This window comes from Crotalus tigris, unplaced genomic scaffold (assembly GCF_016545835.1).
Source record: "Crotalus tigris isolate CLP2741 ecotype Arizona unplaced genomic scaffold, ASM1654583v1 scf7180000024514.4999324561:1519799, whole genome shotgun sequence".
NCBI lineage: Eukaryota > Metazoa > Chordata > Lepidosauria > Squamata > Viperidae > Crotalus > Crotalus tigris.
This window is the reverse complement of record NW_024100687.1, coordinates 712,415-738,822: the sequence shown is the minus strand read 5'-3', so window position 1 is coordinate 738,822 and position 26,408 is coordinate 712,415. Positions and strand designations below refer to the sequence as shown.

General features: G+C 40.2%; 1 protein-coding gene across 6 annotated transcripts in view; it reads left to right on the top strand.

The window, feature by feature from the left end:
* CUX1 (cut like homeobox 1) overlaps window positions 1-26,408 on the top strand; it is a 372,829-nt gene that overhangs the window by 267,435 nt on the left and 78,986 nt on the right. For 3 of the 6 annotated variants that reach the window (XM_039333965.1, XM_039333961.1, XM_039333963.1), the window contains 4 exons: window positions 2,746-2,847; window positions 4,806-5,638; window positions 8,698-8,863; window positions 10,674-10,730. The exons of 1 other annotated variant lie outside the window; for it this stretch is intronic. In XM_039333965.1, the coding sequence (XP_039189899.1) occupies window positions 2,746-2,847; window positions 4,806-5,638; window positions 8,698-8,863; window positions 10,674-10,730 (1,158 nt within the window). The remainder of the gene's footprint in view (window positions 1-2,745; window positions 2,848-4,805; window positions 5,639-8,697; window positions 8,864-10,673; window positions 10,731-26,408) is intronic. 2 more of the 6 variants (XM_039333967.1, XM_039333964.1) reach the window with 1 other exon arrangement.

The window sequence follows — 26,408 nt, the reverse complement described above, 5'->3', positions numbered from 1 at the left end:
AACTTGCAGTTGAATGCCTCCCAGGGGCAGTACAGGTAGTCCTCAACTTACAACAGTATGTTTAGCGACATACTGAAAAAAGTGATTTATGACTTTTTTACACACTTATGACCATTGCAGCATCCCCATAGTCACATGATCAAAATTGAGATGCTTAGCAATTGGTTCATATTTATAAGAATTACAGTGTCCCAAGGTCATTTCATCACCTTTTGTGACCTTTCTCACAAGCAAAGTCAATGGGGAAGCCAGATTTCACTTAACAACCTTGTTACTAAACTTAACAACTACAGTGATTCATTTAACAATTGTGGCAAGAAAAGTCATAAAATCAGGCAAAGCTCACTTAACAAATGTCTCGCTTAACAACAGAAAATTTGGGCTCAATTGTGGTCATAAGTCGAGGGCTCCCTGTACCTAAAGGCACAAAAAGGGACAGATGGCCAAACTTCTACAACTTGAGAGGAGATCTCCTCTGCAGATCTTCAGAGAAACTGTGCTTCCGAAGCATTTGCCCCTCTCCTAGTATTTTTTATTATATAAAAAGAGGTATTTAGAATAGAATAGAATAGAATAGAATAGAATAGAATAGAATAGAATAGAAATAGACTTTGGAGGTCTTCTAGTCCAGCCCCCTGCTCAAGCAGGAGAACCTATACCATTGTCTTAAAAATCTCCAGTGATGGAGCACCCACGATTTCTGGAGGCAAGCACTTCCACTGGTTAATTGTCCTCACTGTTAGGAAGTTTCTCCTTAATTCCAGGTTCCTTCTCTCTTTGATCAATTTCCAGCCATTGTTTCTTATCCTGCCCTCTGGTGCTTTGGAGAATAATTTGACTCCCTGTTTTTTGTGTCAGCCCACATATTTGTGAATATGAGTTTTTAATAGTTTCAATTAGTTTTTTATTCTTGCTGAGTACCATGCATTCTGAATCACAGTGATTTTTCAAGATTATTTAATTGGTTTCTATACTTGGACTGATCGTATTTTGAATTCAGAGCCATGGTAGAATTACACTAACCTGCATAGAGAAGAACAGTTCCTTCCAGCGTGTTACTTTAGCTCATCGGGAATGGATTTCTTACAGAAGCTATTCATTGTTTCATTCTTGAAAAACTGATTTTAAGGAAAGTAATGTTCAAGCATAGCCTTAGGATCTTTGACAGGAGAATTGGGAATTTGAAAGACTCTTTACTCACCTGCATCTTTGACTCATGTTACACACCAGTCATCCTAAATAGCCTCCATATGTAAAAGTCCTGAAATCACAGATGGATGTCAGAACAACATGAGCCAGATAGATTTCATTATTCTAATATTTCCATCCTTTTCAAAGATGTCCACAAAGCTGAAAATTCTGATGAATGATGCTGCTATTAATTGAGTGGGTGGGGGAAGGAGCCAGTTGGATTTTTCTATCTACTGCATTTGGAAAATTGGAGGCGCTTGATAATTGAGGACTATAGGCAGCCCTCCCCCCATTAAAGTGCATTTGGTCTTCTTCCATTGAACTTTTAGTCTTTTAAAAGCAAGCATTGAGCTATATCTTGTTTAAAGGAAGATTTGAATGCTATTTAGGCATATTGCCAATTTGGAAAATGACTAAAATAATTCAAATGCACTGCCCCCTCCAATATACAGTCCTTATGTCTTGTTTTTTCTTTTAGTCCTGCCTACAAAACATTGTCACATTTGGATATATTTTGCTTTTAAAATGTTTAGCAGATTTTCTTTTTTAAAAAAAATATGGAAAAGGAAAAAGCTGTGTTCAGGAACTGTCCGTGCTTTGGATGGAACTGGTCCATCGACTTTCAAGAACAGGCTATATAAAATATTGTTTGATATCCTTGTTGTAAAAGTTTGCTGCTAACAAATGTTGTCATGTTATCTTAAATTTGCGGTGAGTTTGATGAGGCAAAACACATTAGCGGAATATCTAAAGCACCAGGTCCTGGTTCCTATGCCCAAAAAATCCACAGAAAAGAAGCAAGTGGGGCAGATTCTCTGCATGGGGATCCAGAAAAAAAACTTCTGCTTAGAGGAGATAAAATCAGTCTAGATAAGCCAACTCAATGACTTATGCCTGACACCAGCTTGTGAACCATGATGTACAAATCATGATACTTGTTTCATGCAGTCCAAGTATCTATACTTAGATTTTAGTCCCAAAGTTGCTTTTTCAAAAGGCAACTGGATTTCTTTGTTTTTCCTTGAAGACATTTCGCTTCTCATTCAAGAAGAAGCGAACTGAAGAAGCCTCTTGGATGAGAAGCAAAACGTCTTCAAGAGAAAAAAACACAGAAAATCCAGTTGCCTTTTGAAAAAGCACTTTTGAGACAACCATGACCTGAATGACTGAGAATCTCCAGCTCAGCATATGGAAGCAATGTGTCAGTTAGATGTATGATCTCTTTGTTGGTCCAGTATCCAGACATTCACACGTCTTTTGTATTCTTTTTGAAATAATTGTGATTGTGAAGGAAAGGAACCCATTTGTGAAATGTGATGGAGGACAGAAACAGGGACAAGTTAAAAGAGCAGAAGTTTGAAATTCTAAATTCTAAATAGCTGCAAAAGTAGTGGGAAGGCAGATAAAGTAGAGCTGCAGTTGTTGATTTTATTCATTGATTCATCTTATTGTAGTTTTTGTGGAGTAATTCACTGAGCCAAGCCACCAGTATGTGGCTGAGAAAATCAATTCTCAAAAGGTTGCTCAACAATTGATCATTTCTCCTCTCTTCAGGTAACATTACCACAAGAATCCGAGCTACAGATGTTGGCTCTGATGAAGCGATCAAATCCATTCTGGAGCAAGCAAAAAGGGAGCTGCAGGTACAGAAAACAGGTAGGAGAACTTTGAAGTTAATACGAAAACAGTAGTAACTGCTTATGAGAAAGCAAATGAACTTGGGGCATTGTTTACTTCAGTAGATTCCATTGCTAAAGGTTTATAGCTTAAAGAGTATTGGGTCTTTCTTTATCTCAAGAAAATGCTGTGTATTACGATATCCCAAACAGATCATTTAAGGATGAAATATAAGAATACAAAAACATCTGTAACAGGCAAATTTTGTGGATACTTCTAAAGTGTGAAGCTCTCCCCAAAACATTTTCCTTATTGGGGGTGGGGGGAGTCTCAATTGGGAAGTTTGCACATCTCCCCAAGGTTGGGGGGGCAGGGTAGAAGCTACTTATGTAGAAGCTACAATAAGTAAGAACATGTGGACATTTAAACTCAAACATACTATTATACAATATAGTATAATAGTACGTTTGAGTACTTTTAGAGACCAAGTGCCCAAACCGCAACCCAAAACCCACTTATTTATCGCAAAGTGCCAGGGCTGCATCAGCATTGTGGTGCCCTCAGGGGGAGCAGGGGGTGTGGCCCACCGGGTGGGAGTGACTGTGGTGGTGACGGCAGACTGAGTGGGCGTGGCTGGGATGGACGTGGCCACCTTGATGTTGCTTGTGGGGGGGATGCCTGTGGGGGTTGGGCAGGATTGGGGGAGATCCAGGGGGTCTCTGGTGGGTGGGGCAGTGGGCAGGAGGCTCGTCCTGCGGGGTGAGGCAGGGGATAGGGCGGGGGTGCCATTGCTGCAGGGCAAGGCGAGGCAGGGGCGGCTGCTGCCTGACACCATCAGCCCCCGCACACAGAGGCGAGCGAGTACATGGAGGCGTACTCTACTACCTCTACTCAAGCTTACTAGCCAGCTGCTTCACCTCCTTTGTGCTGAGTGGGGCTGCCGCTCCGGGCGCCAGTGGTGACCTAATGGACCTGTGTGAGTTGGCGGCGGCGGCAGGTGTGCCCACAGAGAGGGCTCTGAGTGCCGTCTCTGGCACACATGCCATAGGTTCGCCATCACTGCTAGATAGAAAATACTGCCAAGGGTGGCTAAATGTACAGGGAAATGAAGCAGGATGAAAAATTTCCATCACAGTGGGCAGGAGAGCAGATAATAATAAAATAAAGGTAGCCAAGGCCAAGATCCAGTGGGCAGAAGAGATGGGGTAAAATAGATTGGTCCAAATTAGAAATATGCATTAAAAAGAAAGATGTGTCCTAATGTGCTGAAAGGATTTATATACTGAATGGATGTGCTAGAAATATCAATTTATTGAGCATTTTTCCTTTTTCTTTGTGGCCTACATCTGACTCATGAATGTTTTCCTATTATAGCTTGTGATGAGGATGACATCACAATAAGTATCCACCTGCTTACTGACTTAGTAACAAACTGTTTCAGAATCAAGGAATGTTGTTTTTCTATTTTATATTAAATTGGCACACTTGCAAGTAAGAAATGTGTTTGATCATTTGATTAACTATATCTCATCTTATTAAGGAGGTAGTGGTTTGGGGATAGATTGGAACGTGTATTTTGTTTTCTGTTTCACTTTGTTTTACTGTTGTAATGTTTTTTATTCTTATGAGAATTTTTTTTTTTCATTTTCTTGGGCAATGAATATTTACATTTAATAATATTTGATGCTTATTGAGGCATAAAAATGTAAGAAAATATGTTTTTCCTGGTAAATTTCAGGATTCTAATCAATATTTTGATAAGGAGTTTTCACCCTTGTTATTTTTCAGGATCTTTATAATAGCAGTCTCATAAATGTGGGTTTTTTAATAAAACAAAATTTCTGAACCAGTAAGGTTTATTAATAAACCATACGTCTGGCACAGATCTCTATTGGGCCCTGAGTGGTGATGGAAAGAAGAGATTATGACTGATGTTTGGGGAAATGAATGATGAGATCTACTGTCTCTCATCAGTCATTGTTTTCTTATTCTTGCAGCTGAGCCGGCTCAGCCACCTTCCACATCAACCAGCAGCAGTTCCGACGATGCTATTCGCTCCATTTTGCAACAGGCTCGCCGAGAGATGGAAGCCCAGCAGGCTGCCCTTGAACCTGCCTTAAAAGCCACCCCTCTATCCCAAGCCGAAATGTCGATCTTGTCCTCAAAACTGATCCCTACACCTGCAGTTTCTTCAGTTTCTAGTTACTCTCCCCTGGCTCTGTCCTTGAAGAAGCACTCGTCCTCTGTGGATTCTACGGTGTCTTCCCTACAGACTGTCCCTGGTCTCAAGAAGGAAGCCCAAGAGGCCTCCCTTCTAGACCTCCACGGGATGCCTGACTCAGCACAAGGTGTACTGAGGCATGTTAAAAATGAACTGGGACGCAGTGGGGTATGGAAGGACCATTGGTGGAATACTGTGCAACCTGACAGAAGGAACACGGCTCCCCCAGAAGACCCCAAAATGGAGGAAAGCACCAGTGGGAAAGAGAAGGCCAGCAACCAAGCTCGTTCAGACCGTAACCAGCAAGTCCAAGGGCCCTCCTCCTCCTCGGAATATTGGAAAGAGTGGCCCAACGCAGAATCTCCCTATTCTCAGAGCTCTGAACTGAGTGTGACAGGGGCAAGTCGCAGTGAGACCCCCCAAAACAGTCCCCTTCCTTCTTCCCCCATTGTTTCTTTATCAAAGCCATCTAAGCCTTCCGTTCCTCCATTGACCCCTGAGCAGTATGAGATTTACATGTACCAAGAAGTGGATACGATAGATCTAACCCGTCAGGTCAAAGAGAAGCTAGCAAAAAACGGCATCTGCCAAAGGATATTTGGGGAAAAGGTAAGGCTCTCAAATGGAATATTTCAGTGGTTTCTGTATCAGTCATCGGCATCTGACAGCAGTGGGTCAAGATTGACATAAAAAGGCAAATAGCTAATTTATCTATACGGGTACTCCTTGACTTACGACAACAACTGAGCCCAAAATTTCTGTTGCTAAATGAGACATTTGTTAACTTGAGTTTTACCCCATTTTACAATCTTTCTTGCAACTGTTGTTAAGTGAATCACTGTAGTTGTTAACGTAGTGACACAGTTGTTAAGTGAACCTGGCTTCCCTATTAACTTTGCTTGTCAGAAGATTTCAAAAGGGGATCACATGACCCCAGGACACGCAACCGTCATAAATATGGATCAGTTGCCAAGTGCCTGAATTTTGTTCACGTGACACGGGGGATGCTGCAATGGTTGTAAATATGAAAAGTGGTCATACGTCACTTTTTTCAGTGCTGTTATAACTTTGGTCATGAAACAAACTGTTGTACTGTATGTCAAGGATTACCTGTATTTCTTAATTAGAATAATTCAGTCATTACCCTTCAAGACCTGGGAAAGCTTGCAGTTGTTTTTTTTTAAAGAAGCAAACTAGAAGCAGACATGTTTTAGGTATCCAGATTCAAGACTAAGTTATTAGCATTATTCTTCCCACCATCACTCAAGCAGTACTCAAAATTCCTTACGCTTACATGCCTACAGATCAGAATAGACAAATCCAAAAATGGATGGAGCTATCACATCTTGAATGTCTCTTTAGAAGGAGGAGTTTGTTACATATCTTGCATTTTTGCACAATAAGCAAAACCTGCTGAGATTCCTTCTGCAGAGCTAAGAAGGATGGGGGAGTCCTATCCACTTAAGTATATGGTTACTCTGATGAGCTGACTAGTATAGAATTGTGGGGATTATCACAGAGCAGTGTTTCTCAATCTCACGAATTTGAAGGTATGTGGACTTTAGCTCCCAGAATTCCTCAACCATCCTGGCTGGGAGACTCTGAGAGTTGACGCCTACACAATATTAAATTTTTTGACATTGAGAAATACTGATGCCAGTTTATTTATTTATTTATGAGATTTATATACCGCTTTAAGTGCAAGCACTCTCTAAGCGGTGTACACCAGTAAGCAATGTATATATATATTTACATTGCCCCCAACAATCTGGGTCCTCATTTTACCTACCCCAGAAGAATGGAAGGCTGAGTCAACCTTGAGCCGGTGAGATTTGAACCGCTGACCTGCTGAACAGTCAGCTAAAGTGGCCTGCAGTACTGCACTCTAACTGCTGCGCCACCTCGGCTAAGCAGAGTTGCTTAGCTCTGCTGTTTGTTGCAACAGGAAGTGTCTGGAAAATGACCGAGATGCCCGTGTTGTAAACCAAAAGCTACTTTTCTTCTATGGAATCCCCATGTCTCCTTCTTAGACTGGTTTTATTTTATCCTTACATTCAAATTACTGGAATAACTGAATGTTACCAGATGTTGTCACACATTTTTAATATTTCGCTGCACAATCAAGAATGTGGTTTTGAAAAGGAAAGGAAAGAAAAGCAGCCAATTCTTAGATCATTATGTTTTTGGGGGAAAAAAAAAAAAAGACCGGGTTCCTGTATGGCAGGAATGTCAAACTCGCAACGTTGCGTGACGTGTTGTGACATATCACGACTTTTTTTCCATTGCCAGCAATGGGGTGGGTGTGGTTTCCCATGATGGGCCGGCAGTTTGACACCCCTGCTGTATGGGGTATTGGAGACAGGTGAAAGACTTACATATGTTGCCACCTTGAGTGCTTGCAGGAATAGAATACCAGGCCAAAAATAGGTAGCCCTGAATGGTATCATCTGACAGTTTGGGGTGCATAAATATGTCCATTGCTTTTAAAACAGCAGAGGTACAACAAGAAACTCAGTCTGGTAAATTGGTGTTATTTAACCTAAGATGGGCTGGAGATGATGGTTTAATGGGAGGCTTCTTTCACTGTCCACCTGTTTGCATCCTACCAAAGTTAACTCCTTGGCATTCCCCCTGTCCTTTTTGGTATGCTTCCTTTCTGTGGTATTCTTGTATATGAAATGAATGAAGTAAAATCACATGAGTAAGCATATGAGGGAAATAGTCTGAGTGTCATGTAAAGGCCATTTCATCTCATTTCCAGCCTTGCATTTATTTCTCCTCTTTCCAGTAAAAAAAAAGGGCTTAGAGAAACTCAAACTAAAAAGTTTTAGTTAAAAAAAATTAAGATGCACCATTAAAGAAACATCAACAAGCAACTCTACTATCCTATAATATGCTAAAACACAAGTTAGGCAGAAATGAGCTGCAATGATTCGTGCTAGACTCCACATCTTTCTTCAGATCATTCAACAGTAGGAAATACTAAAATGCTTTTGGAAAATTAATTGGAAAAGAAAACTTGGGCGAGGAGAACTAGCATAAATTTATTGAGGAAAGAAGCTATGAAACTTTGGCTCTAGGACTGAGAAGCCTAATTCAGTGGATCTAGAATTCCAGGTCTGAGCAAATCCTTATAGATCAGTGGTTCTCAACCTGTGGGTCGGGACCCCATTTGGGGTCGAACGACCATTTCACGGGGGTCGCAAACAACGCAGTCCACCATTTTCCCCCCCTTTTCCTTAGCTGTGCTACTCCCTTTTATTCTATTGGCTTTTGAAAGCCAATAGAATAGACTCTCTTGAATAGAGTCTAATTCTATTGGTTTTCAAAAGCCAATAGGAAATGTCCAGGCTGTCTCTGCCTGCTGAGCCCGCCAAAAGTCCCATTCTGCAAACGGTGCTGCACCAGTTGAGTAGTCCTTGACTTACGACCGGTTGAGTAGTCCTCGACTTACGACCGGTTGGGGGGGGTCGTGGCATTAAAAAGGTTGAGAACCACTGTTATAGATCTTTTTTCTTGTTGTTGCTGTTTAATGTCTGTTCTAAAGAGTCATTGCATAAGAGCTTTCCTGAAATTGGGTAAAGACCAGTATAATCAATCAACTGATTTTCCCATTGTAATCGAAACTTGAGGCTAATTCTACTTCCTTGGTGATTGTTTCCTTCTAGGTGCTGGGTCTTTCCCAGGGCAGCGTCAGCGACATGCTGTCTCGGCCAAAGCCATGGAGCAAGTTGACACAGAAGGGGCGTGAGCCATTCATTCGTATGCAGCTGTGGCTAAATGGCGAGCTCGGACAGGGTGTCTTGCCATCTCAAGGGCAGCCCCAAGGCCAAGGTAAAGGAACAAACTGTACTGGGCTTCAGATCACATCATGTTCTCCTTGATTTTTTTAACCTTTCATTTAGAGCACTGTTTCTCAACCTCAACTATTTTAAGATGTGTGGACTGACTGAGGAATTGTGGGAGTCCACACATCTTAATCTTGATTTAGAGGATCAGTTTGTCCCTAGCTTATACTTTAAGGCTTAAACTTCTGAACTCCTTACACAGAGAAGGCAATTGCGTTTTGGGATGGGGGTGAATGAGGAGAAGGATGTGTGGAATACAAGAGTAAAGGAGTAAAAACGGCATAGGGTCTTGTGAACCCCATAAACCTATGATCACATAAGCATTTTATTATTTATTTATTGAATAAATTTATATGCTACCCATCTCTCCAGTAAGCATTCATGAATCATAGCCCACTAAGGTACCAACAACTGTTGCTGTTGTAAAACATGGACACAGCTACCACACTGGAAATTATGGGTATCAGTTGGATCAGACATTGGAATGGGCTATTATCCCAGTTGATCTTTATTGAATCCACTGTATCCCAAAACAGACAATAGTTGGTGCGCCTCTAGAAATTACATTAAGGCAGGGGGTGCTTAAAGTACTTAAAAATACAAAGCAGGCTTCACAACGAAGTTCTGAAAGATTTCGGGACACATGAAAACAGCTTACATTCTAAAAACACTTATGGTTGCATTCTTCTTTATCCTGCTTCCCAGTGCTGGGACTTCTTGGGAACCTTAAAGCTTGCTGGGAACTCAGGTCACAACACTTCTCTCCCCCCTCCCCCCACCGCCATCTTTTCCCCTTTTTTTCAACCTGCAGAGTGAAACTTTGGTGTTTGTTAAATAATAACAAATAATGAATTAGGCTGTGGGAGCTTTTAATTAAGATAGTTATTTAATTAAGAACTAACTTAAAATTTCTTGATTCTCCTTCCCTCCCCAAACAGACCTCTGTATATCTGTATAAGAAGACTTTTCTCAGGCACTCAAAATTGATATTTTAATTTGGATTAGTCCTGATTAAGTCAGGACTCCAGTAACATCATGAAGAATAAATAGAGAAAGCCTAGATATTATTTTGCAGACTATCCTTATCCAAAACTACGTTCTCCCTCTTTTACCAAAATTGGAGAATCTGTATTTGTGTATGTATGCTTAAAGAGGCCTTGAAGTAACCATTAGTGTAAAGTATCCGGTTGCTTAAAATCCTTACATTTGTACATGAAGCTAAGAAACCTGTATTCTTGCCCTTAATATTACATAACATCCAGAGACATGAGAGTTTACATGATGCAAGTGTGGGAAACTGGGCAACTAGGGCAAAAACAAGCAGGGGAGTTGGGGCTCCCTAGAGTTCCTTAGCCATAGTTTATCCACGACTCTCATGGGTATATCTAAACCTTGGAAAAATCAGCAGAGAGCTATGCATAGACTCAATCCTGCCTCTTTTGCTTCATTGTAAAGAGCAAACACAGGAGGTTATCATCTGAACCAGACTAATAGATAGGAAATCTGGATAGATCTAAATTTAATGTTCAATTGGGAATTACTAGGTTTTCATAATTAACCAAAGTCCCATCAGTCACAGCCATTTTGGCCAACAATTAGGGGTATGAGGACGTGCAATCTGGCTAATCTGGGGCACCAGAGATTCGCCACTCATGGTATAAAGGAAATGGAGACCAGGTAGTTTTACTATGCTGCTTTGCTTTGATCAGCTTGATCTATTTACTGGGACTTGCTTCGCTAGCAAATTGTATCTACTCTCATATCTCTTTCTTATCATCCTCCTTTTCTTTCTCCAGTCCTTCACTCTATGTCATCACTGCAAGACTCTCTTCAGCAGGGATGTGCAAGCTCAGGTAATCAGCTGCTTCATTATGAAATCTGTTGCTTTATTATGCTACATGTTTTTCTTTCTAATTGAACAGGTGTGTACCTGTGATGGTGGTGGGTAAACTTCTATTTATTTCTGATGTGTTAAAAAGCTGCCTTCCTTTTCCGGGAATTATTTGTACTTATTTAAATTACCAGATTTAATTCTTCACCCTTTTCTTGTTGTCTAGCTTGTTTTCCAATGCCTAAATCATAGAAAAGAGCAATATGATATAGGTGGAAGGGGAAGAACCATAGTGTGACCTGACAATATCTAAAACTTCACAAAACATTTTTATAAATTAAAAATCTACAGGCAGTCTCTAGAACAACACTGTAAGACTTCTAAGGATATTTCTGGGACATTTGGGACACCAAATAAATAGGTAGTTGTTTAGCTAGAAAAAAATGTGATTTTTAAAACTTTCTTCCTCATTTTTAGTTTTCCATGCAGTTTACATATTGATTCCCTTCTGATTTCTTACACTTGAACAATTTTGTATATCTGTCCTTCCTTATCCTCCAAATTATTGAAATTCAGCTTTTTTGGGGTTTTATCATAGATTCATTAAACTGAGCTTGTGATGTTTCCAGCAAAATTAATTGGAAGAGTCATTGCAACAAAAGGGAGTGTTTTATAGATATGAGTTCAACAGTATTTATTTTAGACATTGATGAATTCCTCTTCAATTCAAAAATTTCCAGATCATTTAGAGACTGAGTGCCCAGACTGCAACCCAAAACCCACTTATGCATCGTTGAGTGCCGGGTGGGTGTGGCCCATTGGGTGGGCATGGCTGTGGTGGTAACGGCAGACTGGATGGGACTAAAAAGTTCAATCAATCAATTCCAACTTTACAAGATCTTTTTTTTCCCGCAAGAAGTTGAAATTGACTGATTGAACCTTTTTTTTTTTTTTTTTGCACACGGTGGCAGAGGCCTAAAGGGAAAAAGTTTTATAAAACCCAGCTGAAAGCCTAGGACTGGGGTTACAGTGCGCGTGCCCACAGAGAGGGCTCTGAGTGCTGCCTCTGGCACCCGTGCCATAGGTTCGCCACCACTGGTTTATAGTAACTGCAAAAGGATATCGGGTTGTTAGGCTGCAATCTTACTCATATATTCCTGACTAATCTAGATTTCACTACCATTCAAGTTGCTGTGGAAAATAAATAGGAGCATGGGGCAGTGATGGAAGCCCTGAATTCTCAGTTTTAGTCCCTTTTAGGGAACAGATATCCCACTAACTTGCATGAACTAAAAAAAACTGAGAGGAAATGTAAGTTAGTAAAAAAGACAAAAATGCCCAAGGGTAGTGGTGCAGAGGGGGAGGGAAAAGCAAAAGAAACCAGTTTGTAGAGGTCAGAATAAAACATTTCATAGTAAAGTGGCTTTACTTCTTATGACCAGCCAAACTTTGTTGGTGGCCTTGCTGGGATAGAGTTGCAATTGAGGAAAATTCTCTGCCGCATCCAACAGCCAGAGACTCCTTGCCAAGAAGTTCTGCCGGGAAGCAAAAAGAGCAGCCGCCTCCAGACTCAGAGATGAGTGCAAAATCTGCTTCTCTGCAGGCTCAAGACAACTGTTGATTAGAAACAAGTGTTCATTTTGATAGGGAGGGAAGAAGCGGTCTCTTGGCAATTGCTGTTACTCCTTTGATGAAGGCAGCCAAAGCTGCCTTTTTCTTCCCTAACTATTTCAAAAGATGGGAGATCGGTATGCTTCCATCTTTTGATTAGAAGCACTCAGAGACATCTGGATGGCCACTGTGAGAACAGGATTTCCTGGACTGTCCATTAACTCAACTGAATACCATAATGACATTTTGTAAAGCATGTTTTAAGAGCGATTATTTAGCAAGCCACAGATTCAGAACTCAGGTCCTTGTATTTGTTATATGTGAAACAAATCATAACAAACACCAATATCAGTTACTGCAATAAAACTAGAAGTGCTTAAAATAAGTAGCCCATATGAGTCAGTTTTTCAAAGCTGAAGTATTTTGGACTGATTTATTTATGAGACTTTATTTATGAGACTTATATACCGCTTTAAGTGCAAGCACTCTCTAAGCGGTGTACACCAGTAAGCTGTGTGTGTGTGTGTGTGTGTGTGTGTGTGTGTGTGTATTTACATTGCCCCCAACAATCTGGGTCCTCATTTTACCTACCCTGAAAGGATGGAAGGCTGAGTCAACCTTGAGCCGGTGAGATTTGAACCGCTGACCTGCTGAACACAGTCAGCTAAAGTGGCCTGCAGTACTGCACTCTAACTGCTGCGCCACCTCGGCTCAAAAACTGTTGAGTTTTTTTCAAATGTATTGATTAAACTTGTTCTCAACTTAAGTTAACGGAACTGCTAGGCTCACATAACATGCTGTGCCCAAACAAATGACATCCTGTGGCTTAACAGTACGGCCTACTTCAACAACATATAAGACAGTCATTGGATTCCCACTGTATGCTGAACCACAGTCTGCCCAACCGCGTTGTACCTAGTCTTTACTAGCCTGGTAGATGAACTCAGCCATTAAAAGTAATCTTTAATCGTTCCCTCTCATGTTTTAGCATGCATATTGGAAAGCAGGCTGATGGTAGAGTAGACTAATGTATGTCTGAAAATTGAAATCACCAGCTACATCTCCTAGAGGGAGACGTGTGGCCTGTCCCACAAATGGCAACCTCAAATACTTATTTTTACTTCAAAATTATTTCTCACTCTGTGGGACAGAGGGAATGCCTGATTTGGTTTTCATGCGTTGAGAGAGGGAGAGAAAGATCTTTTATTATACCTGTGGGATTCAAAAGCTGGGAGTAGCCCAGCTCTCCTATCTCTCTGGTCTTTCTGATGGGGTGTGAATACAAACCCATTGTCTAGGAGTATTATCAATAAGGGTTTCCCTGTGTTTGAAATCAGAACTCTTCATCTGTGGATACAGATCGGGGCACCTCATGAGACTTGCAAATGCTTATATTTCTTCCTGGGTATCATTTATCATTTCAGGCTTTGTGGTGCTTACAATTGTGTAATTGTCAAGGGAAGGGGCTGGAGAATCTAATTAAAGAGATTTTAAAATTAAAATCACCTGTGAGATCATTTGTACTGCACGATTGCATATGGTCTCTTCTGGTGATTAATTGAACTCCTCTAATATCACAGGGGGAGGAGGGTCAGGTGGCAAGGTCATTGGCTGCCACTGGCTGCATTGCTCCATTTCTGGTAAGGATTAAAGGGAAAAGAAATGCCTGACTAAGGAAGTAGATAGCGGGAAAGCACAGAGAGGGAGAGGAATTTGCAGGAAGGCGAATGGAAGGGAGAAGGCAAATATGATAGATATGTTTAGGTCAGAAAGAAAGAGGAGGCACATGGCCAAGACCTCTAAAGGCAAGAAACCACAGAGTTGATTTTAAGTAACTGGCTAAATTGCTGGCTGCAGGCTTGTAGTCACTTCATATAATACATTTAAGCCACAAATGTTGTAAAGAAAAATTCTTACTCCCCCCCAAAAAACACATTTATTTGGGGAACGGTAGTTCATCCAACAGTTTTTCTGTTAACTCTGGGCCCAGGGGGCCTATCTTCCCTTTCCCACACAGCCTGATGGAGGCCTTTGCTTCTCCGTTTGTTGTTTTGCAGACCAAAAGCTGTGAAATCCTTTCCCACAAGGCTTGTATAAGACCAAGAATGTTAAAAATCCTTTACATATGAAAATGCTGTCTTATGCATAAATGTTGGAGTATAATTGGTTGTAGCAAATGCATGATTGAAGATAGGGGCGTGCAATCTTTTGTGACCTGAAGGCCATACTTGGCCTCCTAATGGCATGCTGGGGCTATACTACAGAAACTGGGACGGACCAGGACAAAAACTAAATTAAAATGACATTACTATTAATGAAACTAATTAAAAATAATTAATATTTGTGCGTTTAATCATTGCCCTTTTTGACCTAAGACAGTCAAGATTGAACTCCTGGCAGTGGGCAGTCAGCCTGCCATATGGCGTTCTAACCACTGTGCTACCACAGCTCTTTCATGTAGTAAAACATGAAATAGAAGTCAGCAAGATTTAAGAGAAATTAAGAGAATAAAAACAATATAAATTTTGAAAGAAGTAAAGAAAAGTAGTTAAACGGACAGGTGCAAAGAAAGAAATAGAAAAGAAAAAGTTATAAAGTGGCTTCAAACTTTCTTAACAACGTTACAATACATTTATATTTTATTGTGCCTAAGGTTGCAACATAATAAAAACAGGTAATGGGTTTTTTTCCTAAGTTAGTTGCCCATGCTTCCTAGGAATACTGCAAGTTGAGTTCCAGCACACCTTAGTCAGCAATAGGCGGGAGAAAAGTGCTTTGGCTAAATACAAGTAATAGCACATGTGTTTTTTCATGCATAAGAAATCTAAGAAAACTGCGTGTAGTGCACGTGTTCTATACTTCCTTAAATGTACATAATAGTTTTCCAAGCATATGTAAACATTGGATGAAACACAAATGCATGATGTAGTAGATTTTTGCTGAGAGAGCAAGATTCCAATTCCTTTTCCTTCAGTGATTTTGATCAAGTCTACCGCTTAGCCCAACTTCACATGAGGATTGTAAGTATAAAAGAAGGGAAGGACTTAAAACAGCGCTCTGAAAAAATAGGAGTTGCATACTTTAGGCCAAGGGTGTCAAACTGCCGGCCCACAGGCCGGTGGCATTATACGGAAGCTGTGCCCACCCCAGCTCCAGGAATGGAAAAAAAGTCACAATACGTCACAGCGCGTCACGTGACATGGCGAGTTTGACCCCCATGCTTTAGACAGCCAAGACTTCATAATGGGAAAAAAATGATTATGGAAGACTTGTAGACTTGTAGATGTTATTAGACACAATTGCCATCATCCCTTACTGGCTAGTATTGATTGTACTGTGTGGGAATTGGTATCTGGGTGACCACATTTCCTCAGCCCTGCTTTAAAGGGACCGTGCTCTGTGACTGATTGATTTAAGAGCATTTGAAATCATGAAAAGTTAGACATTTCTGTCAAGTTCATTGAATAGAAATTAGCCATCTTCTTAATTCAAAAAAGCAAGATTTTTAATGACAAATACTATCTTAGGTGAAACATTCCCTTCTGTATAAATAAGAAAGGGGAATAATTTTTCTTATGCCCTCTTGCAAAACAGTATGTTTCTGTGTTAAAACCATTGCTTTTCTCATAAGCAGTTTGTGCAGATCTAATCATGCAGTGGACCAAGTTAGAGTTATTTAATTAACTAAGTAATGAATTAATAAAATAGGTTTTATTCTATTTAGCATATTAGTGAACCTTCTATACTGCTTCTGAGTCTGTGAAGTGTTTTGGCTTCAGGTCTGCTGAATTTTGGCTTTGTAAATAGTTGTAGACAGGGAAAAACTATCCTATCCCGTACTGGCTTTCAAGATTGAGTAGGCTCCATTGCCTGAATATTATCTTCTTCTCTAACGTAGATGTGCCAGACGGTGGATGATCTGGATGAGAAATGAGTTCTTAGTAGAAAGATGTATATGGTTTGTCATCTGTAATTTCTTTGGTAACCAGACCAGCTTAGAACATTTTCATATAGGGGTTTTCCTTTGTTCTGGGAATAAGCTCTGCATTCCTCTAATGGACACACTTTGAAGCCATTTGTTTCTAGCACTGGTGTAGTATAGCTAAAACACACAAAAAGACCATCTTTTCAGGGCTTTGGCTAGAAATAACTCCAGTGTCTAAAGTAGATGAATTGGTATTTTTGACACAATCCTACTGGTCAGCACTGATTTGAGAAAAGCAGAAAAGGAGATGATTACAAATTATGTTAAAGCTACATTGTGAGGCATCGGGAAGTGGAAATGGTGTGGAAATGCCCTTATGCTCTCAGCTGACTAGTAATAATCAAGTCCCTTTAATATATAAACATTACGTATGGATGGATAAATAATAAAGGGGGTACATTTCAATCCTGCTGTTTCAGAGCATTAACGTAATCTAAGGTCAGGAATTTGGTTTTCTTACAAATTTGCTTTGAGTCTCCCTCACCACAAAGCAATTTTACCTCTGTGTCCTGGAAAATAAAGGATTTAGAGACTGAGCAATCTAGAGCTCCCATCAGGGTAATCCATCGAAGTTGGTGGCTATTGAAATTAAATGAGGAAGTGAACAGAGTGAGCCATGTGGACACTAGTGGGGAAAAAACAGAAGCATTTCAGCATTAGGCCTTCAGAACCACTTAATGCAGGGGTCCTCAACCATGGCAATTTTAAGACTTGTGGCCATACTACTAAACCTTTCTTGCTACAGCTCTATGACTTGAAGGGAATACAAAGAAGCAGCATAAAATCTAGCACGCTACTGTCAAGCCCTCCCGGGCTCCACACATAAAGAAGTGGGGGGGGACAGCCTGGTGACAGAGGAGGAGAACCAGCACAAAGCAGCTCACCGTCCTGAGAATGAAGTGCAAGCCGCAGATCCTCCGGTGAGCAACGGGCGGTTCCAGAGAACATGGGACGCCGCGCATGCGCAGATAGGCTGCCGCACCTGCGCAGAATGCAGTGAAGCCGCCGAACAGCTGATGAGCGGCATGCCGGCAAACAGCTGATGGGCAGTAGCCCAAAGATTGCATTGCCGGGCAGGGCGTCGCAGATAAGCCTCAGACGGACTTGCTGTTTTCCCTGATTGGTGACTGGTGCTGGTTGGGTGTTAGGAGGGTGGGGTCGTAGGATGGTGGATGGGTGGGGTTGTGGTTTATTGGGCAGGGGTGTGGTTGATAACTAATTGGGTGAAGGGTGGGGACGGTTTTGGCAAATGTTTTTAAAGAGTGCTGGGAGGCGATTGCTCCCAGCGCAAACTCTGTAAAGCATAGAGCCTGAGTTCTAAGGTCTGTGTGAACGTCATCGCTTTACCTCAAGTAAACTGGAATTTATTGGACGAAGGTGTTCCTGTGTCTTCCTTTTTCCTGCAAGGGTCCGGTGGGAAAGCTGCCCCATTTAAATATAGCAGAATCATGCAAGAAAGCTGATCCTTTCCATTTGAGGCAGATCTCTCTTTCTCTCTCTCTCACTCCCTCACTCCCCCCCCTCTCTCAAATACATGGTAACAACTTAAGCATTTATTTCAGAGGTAGTCAACCTTGGCTCTTTTATGACTCATGGACTTCAACTCCCAGAATTCCTGAAGCAGCACAGCTGACTCAGGAATTCTGGGAGTTGAAGTCCACGAGTCATAAAAGAGCCAAGGTTGATTACCCCTGATTTATTTCATTGAAAATGATCTACCCTTACAGAAGAGATCTCACTGGTTTACACCATGACACTTCATATATACTGAGCTCTTGTCACTAGTGTTATCTTAGTATTCTTTCTATTCAGGTAATGTGGAAAACTAGCAAGTTAAGGGGAAAATATTTGCCTACTGTCCTCCCTCCTACTGTGTTTCCCCAAAAATAAGACTGGGTCTTATATTAATTTTTGCTCCAAAGGACACATTAGAGCTTATTTTCCAGTTAGATCTTATTTTCGGGGAAATATGGTACTCAATGCATCCGTCTAGCTGACCATCTTAACTGGGGCTTATTTTTGAAGTAGGGCTTATATTACGAGCATCCTGAAAAATCATGCTAGGGCTTATTTTCCAGGTGGGTCTTATTTTGGGGGAAACACGATAGTTTCTAATGCAGGGAACTGCTTTCAGGGATCTGAAGAGAGACAGCTGAGATATACTTTAATATTTGTACCCTACTCTGCTTATTCCCCTGTAATAACATCTACCTTCTGAAAAAAAGATCATATTTTAAAAAGACAAGAAAAAAGGGGGGAGGTCATATTAAGAACAGGAGGCAAAGCTATCATTCCTTTCCTCTTCACCCCCTATCATTGTTCTTCCCAGTGTAAATCATTATAGACTGCTTTTTTCCATATCTGATTCTCTTCCCTTTCCCCTCCCCCTTCTTCCCCCACATCTTCCTATTTGGAACTTGGATCCTAAAAATAGTGCCAATCAACTGGCAGATGTTGCATTTGCCCTTTTGCTGAAGGGACAAGAATTAGTCTGTCAGTGCGTACCTAAATAAAGCAGTGAAAACTGCCTTTTGTACGAAAACTTTGCAATTACTATTCTCCGAGCTTGCACTGTTTTATGAGAGACAGGAAGGGCAAATTTGGTAATCAAATGTAGAGACGTGGAGAATAATCAGATACGAACATCCAGCAGAAGATCATCACTGATTTCATTGAGACTATAGATAAGAACACCTGACATATTATTGGTTGCCAAGACCTGCTAACACAATTCATTCATATAAATTGTGAGGTATGCTATTGTATCAATCTTGTCTCCACAAAAGCATCGTGTAAATGAAAAAGGGATTTAAAATTGTTAAAAATTGGAAAGCAGCAGCTGAAACTAGCCTTGCTCATCCTGATGATTTTGAAAAGTGCTGGACTAAATCTGTCATGATTCCCAATCAACATGCCTGCACAATACTAAAAAAGAATGAATTAAATATTTCTGGGCTTTTTTACTTTTAGAAAAACAAGCTGCAATGGTCGAGTTTCATGGATGAAAATTTTCCTCTTTACAGGACTGTCACATCTCTTCTGCAGAAATTTTGATGACCATTAGATGGCAGCAAAGATATATTTCCAGCTGTTTGCTGCCATCCACTGATTATTATTTTTTTGTAAATTAGATATGGTAGCCCTAATCAGTTCCCTTAAAAATAGTGATTGTCTCAAAAAATTATGTGGTTTATTGTTAAAACAATTGTTGCATTATACAACTCTTATTGTCTGTCTCTCATTATATCAAAACCAACGAAAGGGTTCTTTGTCCAATACAGTGATAAATGGTGGAGATTCGTGATGTGACATATTATGATGATCCACAATCAGATGCCCTGAAAGAGCATTTTTCATCAATTCATAAATAGATTTATATCAGGTTTATAAAGCCATAAATAATACAATAATTTACATTATAATCATATAAATTATAATTTAATAATTTATATTACAATAATATAAATAATAGCTGATAAACTATTGGCAAAATGGTTACATTTTTAAGGTTTATTGACTATTTATTTAAAAATAGATTTTCCCCCACATTAAAATGAGAAGGTTGTCTTAAAGTTAGTAAGAATATAGTAAGGTAAAGAGGTGAGGAATTCTGCTTATTTTTTTTTCTTTTGGGGTGGGAGGGGTGCAGATGGACTAGTCTTAAATTCAGGGTTGTGTACTTTTGTGTTAAATACAGTCCCATAGGAGGTATAGCTATAATAGGAAACAGGAGTCCAGACTAAAAGGCCTATCTATATCATTCCTTTTTATAATATCCACCAATGTCTTACCTTCCCCTACCATCACCCCTTCCTTTCATATTTGTAATTAGATTATAAAATTGTCAGCATATTTTTTTTTTCAAAAAAACAAAACAAAACCAACAACCCTGTGTGTGGTGCCTGGAAATATTAGGTGCTATGTAAATAATAAATAGCAGCTTTAACAGTGATTTACCAGATAGTTATCTGATGTAAACCAGCTTGCCTGGCCTCTCATTTGTTTTCAGTGCAATTTGCGCAGATTTTCCATAGAGAATTTCTCATTATGTTTTGATAATCTGTTCTAAGAGAATTAATGTTCTGCTACCCTCTCAACCTTTATTTATTTAAAATAAAGTTTAAAATGTGCACTAATTACCAGTGTTGGGGAGGGGGGGCCATGGAGTGGCAAGGGGAAAGCAAAGGAAGACAATTCTCTTTCTAATTCTTAGCAGGAGAGAGAGAGAGAGAGAGAGAGAGAGAGAAGGAATATTCATGTAGAAATTTGGGCCCTGAGCTAGGCTAGCACTGGGACTCCCCAGGGAAAACTGAAAGATGTTATAATCAATTACCACATCATAACACTGATCTATGATAATTACTGAGCCTTCCTCCTGAGACAGTGCAGCAGTTGGTTGGGATGCTATTCATTCATGGACCGCTGCCTGATTAATATGCAAATAATAGGGTGATTGCATGATGAATGTGGAAAGAGAGTTGGCTGGTAGTATGCCTAGTGATGCAGGAAAATGATAAATTACTTTTTACTGATTGTCCTACATATAAGTACCCTCTCTCAACAGATTTTTTTTTTTAATCACAAATTTTACGATTTCAGGGAAGCGAGGCTAGTGGGTCTTTAAGGATGTGTAAAATAATGTGTCTTAATATATCCGTTAGGCTGTTGGGAGGACTGTGGAAGTAACGCTGTGTTTCAGAAGCTAGAAGGCAAGTTTATATCATTGAATGTTATAAAAGACAGCTAACTCCACTGTCCTGTGGTGAAGTGTTAGAAGTTCAGCTAAAATGGGTATGATGCCAGAAGTGAGAGGAACGGTATCTGTGCTGGCTGAGCATTTGTTTTGAATGCAGCAGATTCCAAATTCAGTCCCCAATATCTCCAGTTAAATAATCCCAAATTGCAGGACTGGATAAAGCAGCGGTCTCCAACCTTTCTGGCTCAATGGATTGGCAGAGGTAGCGGCGGGAGGAGATGGTTTCCTGCAAACGTGTGCCGCTTTCACAAATACAGCTTCGTGCACTCATGCACATGTACTCACCCACTCCTTCCACGGCCCCGGTTCCAAACAGGCTGCGGCCCCACACTGGGCTGCAGAGAGGGGATTGGGGAGCCCGGGATAAAGGATTCTGCTTAAGAACTTGCAAACATTTTATTAAAGTATGCTAGACTCTACACTGTGCAATTTTAACAGTTTTCACTCCATTTAAGTAAGGTGAATCTGCTTTATATTTTTGAGAAAAGAAGAGAATTTGGGGAAAATTCTCAAGGGAAAATTCCCATGCCGTGTTCTGCACTTACTTGGTTTTGAGGTGACCAAGAGGTTTATGAGAATGCCTTTCATTTTAAAATCACTTCTCTGATGGATAGGTAAGAGAGATTTTGGCATTATACTATGCTAGACTAGATAAATCAATAGTTATAAAGAAGTTAGTAATGAGATTTTAGCAGAATAGAAATCTGAAGTCTGAAGAAATACTTTGGTTGGTATTAATGCCCTTAGAAAGAAAGTAGACAAATCTATGTCCAGAGGAAGCTATGAATGTTATTGGGTGATCTTATGTCTGAAGATTGAATTGGATAGGAGAAGCCACACTTAACCACTCATAGGCTCCTCCCCTAAAGGGGTATAATCTTGTCCTAACTCATTCTGCAGAAAGACTACATTTCATGGGCTTAAGTTCCTGAAAGTAGTTTTGGGATGAACTTTAGAGAAATGTCTTAATGGTTTGATAATGAAACCAATTAATCAGTAGCCTAGTAAAGATTTTTTTTCCAAGTAGAAACAAGGCAGCCATCTTTGAAGACATCTATCTATGACAGTGGTTCTCAACCTTTTTAATGCCGCGACCCCGAACCGGTTGTAAGTCGAGGACTACTCAACCAGTCGTAAGTCGAGGACTACTCAATTGGTGCAGCACCGTTTGCAGAATGCGACTTTTGGCGGGCTCAGCAGGGCAGAGACAGCCTGGACAATTCCTATTGGCTTTTGAAAGCCAATAGAATTAGACTCTATTCAAGAGAGTCTATTCTATTGGCTTTCAAAAGCCAATAGAATAAAAGGGAGTAGCGCAGCTAAGGAAAAGGGGGAAAAAATGGCGGACTGCGTTGTTGGCGACCCCCGTGAAATGGTTGTTCGACCCCAAATGGGGTCCCGACCCACAGGTTGAGAACCACTGATTTATGACAATTTGCCGTGGCCAACTCACCACGACCAACTTGCCACAGGACAACTCTCTGCAGAACAAGATTTACACTAATATCAAAGAAATGGTGGAATAGAATCATTAAAGAAAGGATGCAAAAGGAGAGACAGAATGAAATGTGAATGGGAAAAAAATTAAAATAATCTTTATCGATTTTAAATAATTAAATAGAATTGTTAAATTGTCCCGCAACAAGTTGTCCCGCAGCCAAGTGGCTGTGATGAATTGTCTCAAGGCTAGTTGGCTGTGGTGAGTTGACTGCGGCAAATTGTCCCATTCCTATCTTTGAAGGTTCTCTAACTTTGAATCTAGAATCTTGTATCAAGCAGGTGCTAGTCTACATGGCTTGGGTGGCTCTTTCCAATTCATAGAGCCCCATAAGAAAGTTTTTCTCTAGTTTGTGATGCCTATTTTGATGGAAAGTGTGGCAAGATATGAGAGTAGCTCTGCTGGGATACTCTACGTGACTTAAGACATGCAACCGGAAAAAATATTTATTAATTGATCACATTTATATCCTGCATGTGAATAGACTTTTGGCTCACAGTTTATGACAGAATATTATAATTATATTAAAAATCAAGAATACAAAACAATCAAAACAGTGTCTGGCTTCAATCCCCTGAAAGTGCATCATTTTCAGCTGCTTCCAGAAGGCAACTAAAGTTGGAGTCAATCAAACATTTCAGAGGGTTGGCCCAATTACAGAAAAATTATGTTTCTGAGCATTACCTCCCAAAATGGTTTAAAAATGAATGTTTAACATCATGCACACTGAGTGTAATGTGTCAGAATAAGGGTCAAATTTGAGCACCACATTTTCAGGAGAATATTGAGGGATTAGGGTCTTGAGGACATGCCCTATGATGATAAGTTGAAGGAATTTAGGATGTTCATCCTTAAACATTAAGGGGGAGAAAGACGTGAAGATTGTCAGGAACAATTTTCCCTTGGCACCAAAACTAGGACCAGAAATAGTGAGTACAAGTTGCAGCTACCTAGATTTTGTTTAAATGTAAGGAAAAGCCTCCTTACAGCAAGATATGTATAGCACTGGAACAGTCTACAACATCGGTGTCCAACCTTTTGGCTTGCCTGGGCTGCATTGAGTAAAGAGGAACTGTCATGGGCCTCATATAAAATATATAATATAGTTAATGTATATGAATAACATAATAACGTTATAAGTTTACTATCTTAGGGAGCCACAGGACTAGCTGTCCAAGGCCATGTGCAGCTCATGGTCAGTAAGAAGACCTTGGACAGTTGCCTCTCAAGGATGGTTTATTTGGTTTTCTTATACACGAAAGGGATGGACTACTTCATTTCTAGGGTCTGTTTTAATTTTAATTCTGCAATTCTGTGATACTATCTTTTTCATTCTTTCATGAGCCTGTATGCTGACCCCATACTGTATTCTCAAAACAACCAATGAGGTAAAGAAGGTAGGCTAAGATTCGTTATCTGGCTGAGCTTGAGTCAAACAGCAATAATATTTAGATACAGAAAGAGAAACTTGCAGAAAATAGTCAAACATCTGTGAATGGAACAGATCCTAATGGATGTGATAGCTCTCAGTTCTACTTGAGAGACTATACCTGCCAGTTGTTTTGCATTAAATAATTCTTAAAATCATAGCATAGGGGTACAGTCCTGGATTGTTCCCCATAAATCACCTTTTCCTCCCCCTCCCCTGCACTCATAAACAGAAGTACAATAGCACATTTTTGTTCTCCGTCTTCCCTTACCCTCCCATACCTTGTCTCATTTAATTTTCCAAAACAATGGCAGAACTCTCTTTCTTGCCTGCCACTGCTGTCTTTTCCTTACCACATACATCCACATTGGATAAGTTTAGGACTCCACTCTCCAATATTATATGTGACAGTAATAAGCCTGGATTCTAAAGCGCATATGCTACTTAGGATATGCCACGCGCATTTTTGCAAATACAGTGGAGTTCCATGGCAAGACTTCTTGACAGGCCACCTAGGGAAATAGGAAAACATCAGCAAAGCATTGCTATGCCAATTAGATTTCTCTCCCTACCTTCAAGATATTGTAATGGGCAGAAGAAATAACATTAAGGAAGAGAAGGAAAAGCCACTTCCTGGTCAGATAAAAGGAATCTGAATACAGTAGAACCGTAATCTGAGAAAGCATCTCATACAAGACAAACACACACCAGTTCTCCCAAAATTAAAGGGAGGGGGGAACATACTCAGATTTGCAAGATTCTGTTACCATAACCTTATTATACTAAAAGTAGTATTGGCCTGCATGACTTTGGTTTCTTAGTCAGGGGCATCCATGAGTCAATCAAACCCAAGATGACTACCACTGCTCAATCCCAGATGTCACTTTATTTATTTATTTATTTTTAATTTCTGAAGCAATAGCCAGGGTATAGAACCTTTCTGGTACAGTTCTGAACATCTGCTTGTCCTCTCTAGTCGGCCCTTTCCCAGCCCCTGGTATTAATTTATACATTATTTTTGGATTTGACTAGATTGGCAAGAACCTGAAGCCTAGACCCTGGACTTAATGAAAAGTGGTCCATCAAACCCAACCGCCAGGAAAATACTGTCTGGGGCTTGCTGGAATGTCATGGCACGGCCTGTCATTTTGCTTCAGCAAGTTGTCCTTCCGAATGCACGGCTCGCCTTATGGCACGCCAGCAGTAAAAATGTCACTCCTGATAATTACTTTTTGGTGAAAATGCTTGCTGACTTTCTACCTTCAAGCTATTTTTTACACAGTGGGAAGATAATAAGAAATGACTTTATCCTGACTGCTCAAATGAACACTAAATGGAATTTAGGTTGTTATTACTGGAAATCGAGTGTTGTTCACTAGAATTTAAATAGTGGATCGTATCAGCTGTAGACGGTCTTGGATAAATTGCAGTCACTCTGCCTTTTATTCCTTTAGTTCATAGAGAATATGGCAGTTATCTGTATTGTCTTGAAGGAAGAATGAGGAGCTAGGTTTTGTAGACTTTTTTCTCTCAGCATTTTTTATTTGAATATTGTTCTAATATTTTCTATCCTTTTTTATGCTTGCACCCTTCTGAGATGTTAAGCATGCAGCACTCCAGATTCCCAACAGATTACTGTCTCCAGAGATCTGAAAAAATGAAGAGTGAGGAAACATTATTTTAGTGATCTTAAGAAAGCTTTTTCCATTTACAGATAGTCCTTGACTTATGACCACAATTGAGCCCAGTTCTAACTTCCCTTTTGAAAAACCACCTTGGGACATCTGGTTGTTAAGCAAATCTGGTTTCACCTGTTGACTTTCCCTGTTGGAAGCCAGCTGGGAAGATTACAAAAGGTGATCACATGATCCTGGGACACTGCAGCTGTCCTAAATGCATGCCAGTTGCCAAGCGCCCAAATTTTGATCATGGAACCATGAGGATGCTGCAGTGGTCATAAGTGTGAAAAACTGTCATAAGTTACTTTTTAGTGCCGTGGTAACTTCAAACAGCCGCTAAACAGATGGTTGTAAGTTGAGGAATACCTATATAGTATTCTATACTGTTCTATGGGAGGTCTATGAGAATTCGCCACAGCCGTCTCGCCACGGGACAACTCGCTGTGGGACAAGAGTTACACGGATATCAAAGAAATGATAGAATAAATGGATGAAAGAAAGGATGCAAAAGGAGGGACAAAATGAAATGTGAATGGCAAAAAATAAAATAATTTTTATTTATTTTAAATCATGGGTGTCAAACTCGTGACGTGTCGCGATGTATCTCAACTTTTTTCCCATTGCCAGGCAATGAGGTGGGCACAGTTTTGGCATGACGCATCTGCAGTTTGATACCTCTGTTTTAAATAAATATAATTGTTAAATTGTCCCACAGTGAGTTATCCCCTGCGAGTTGGCTGTG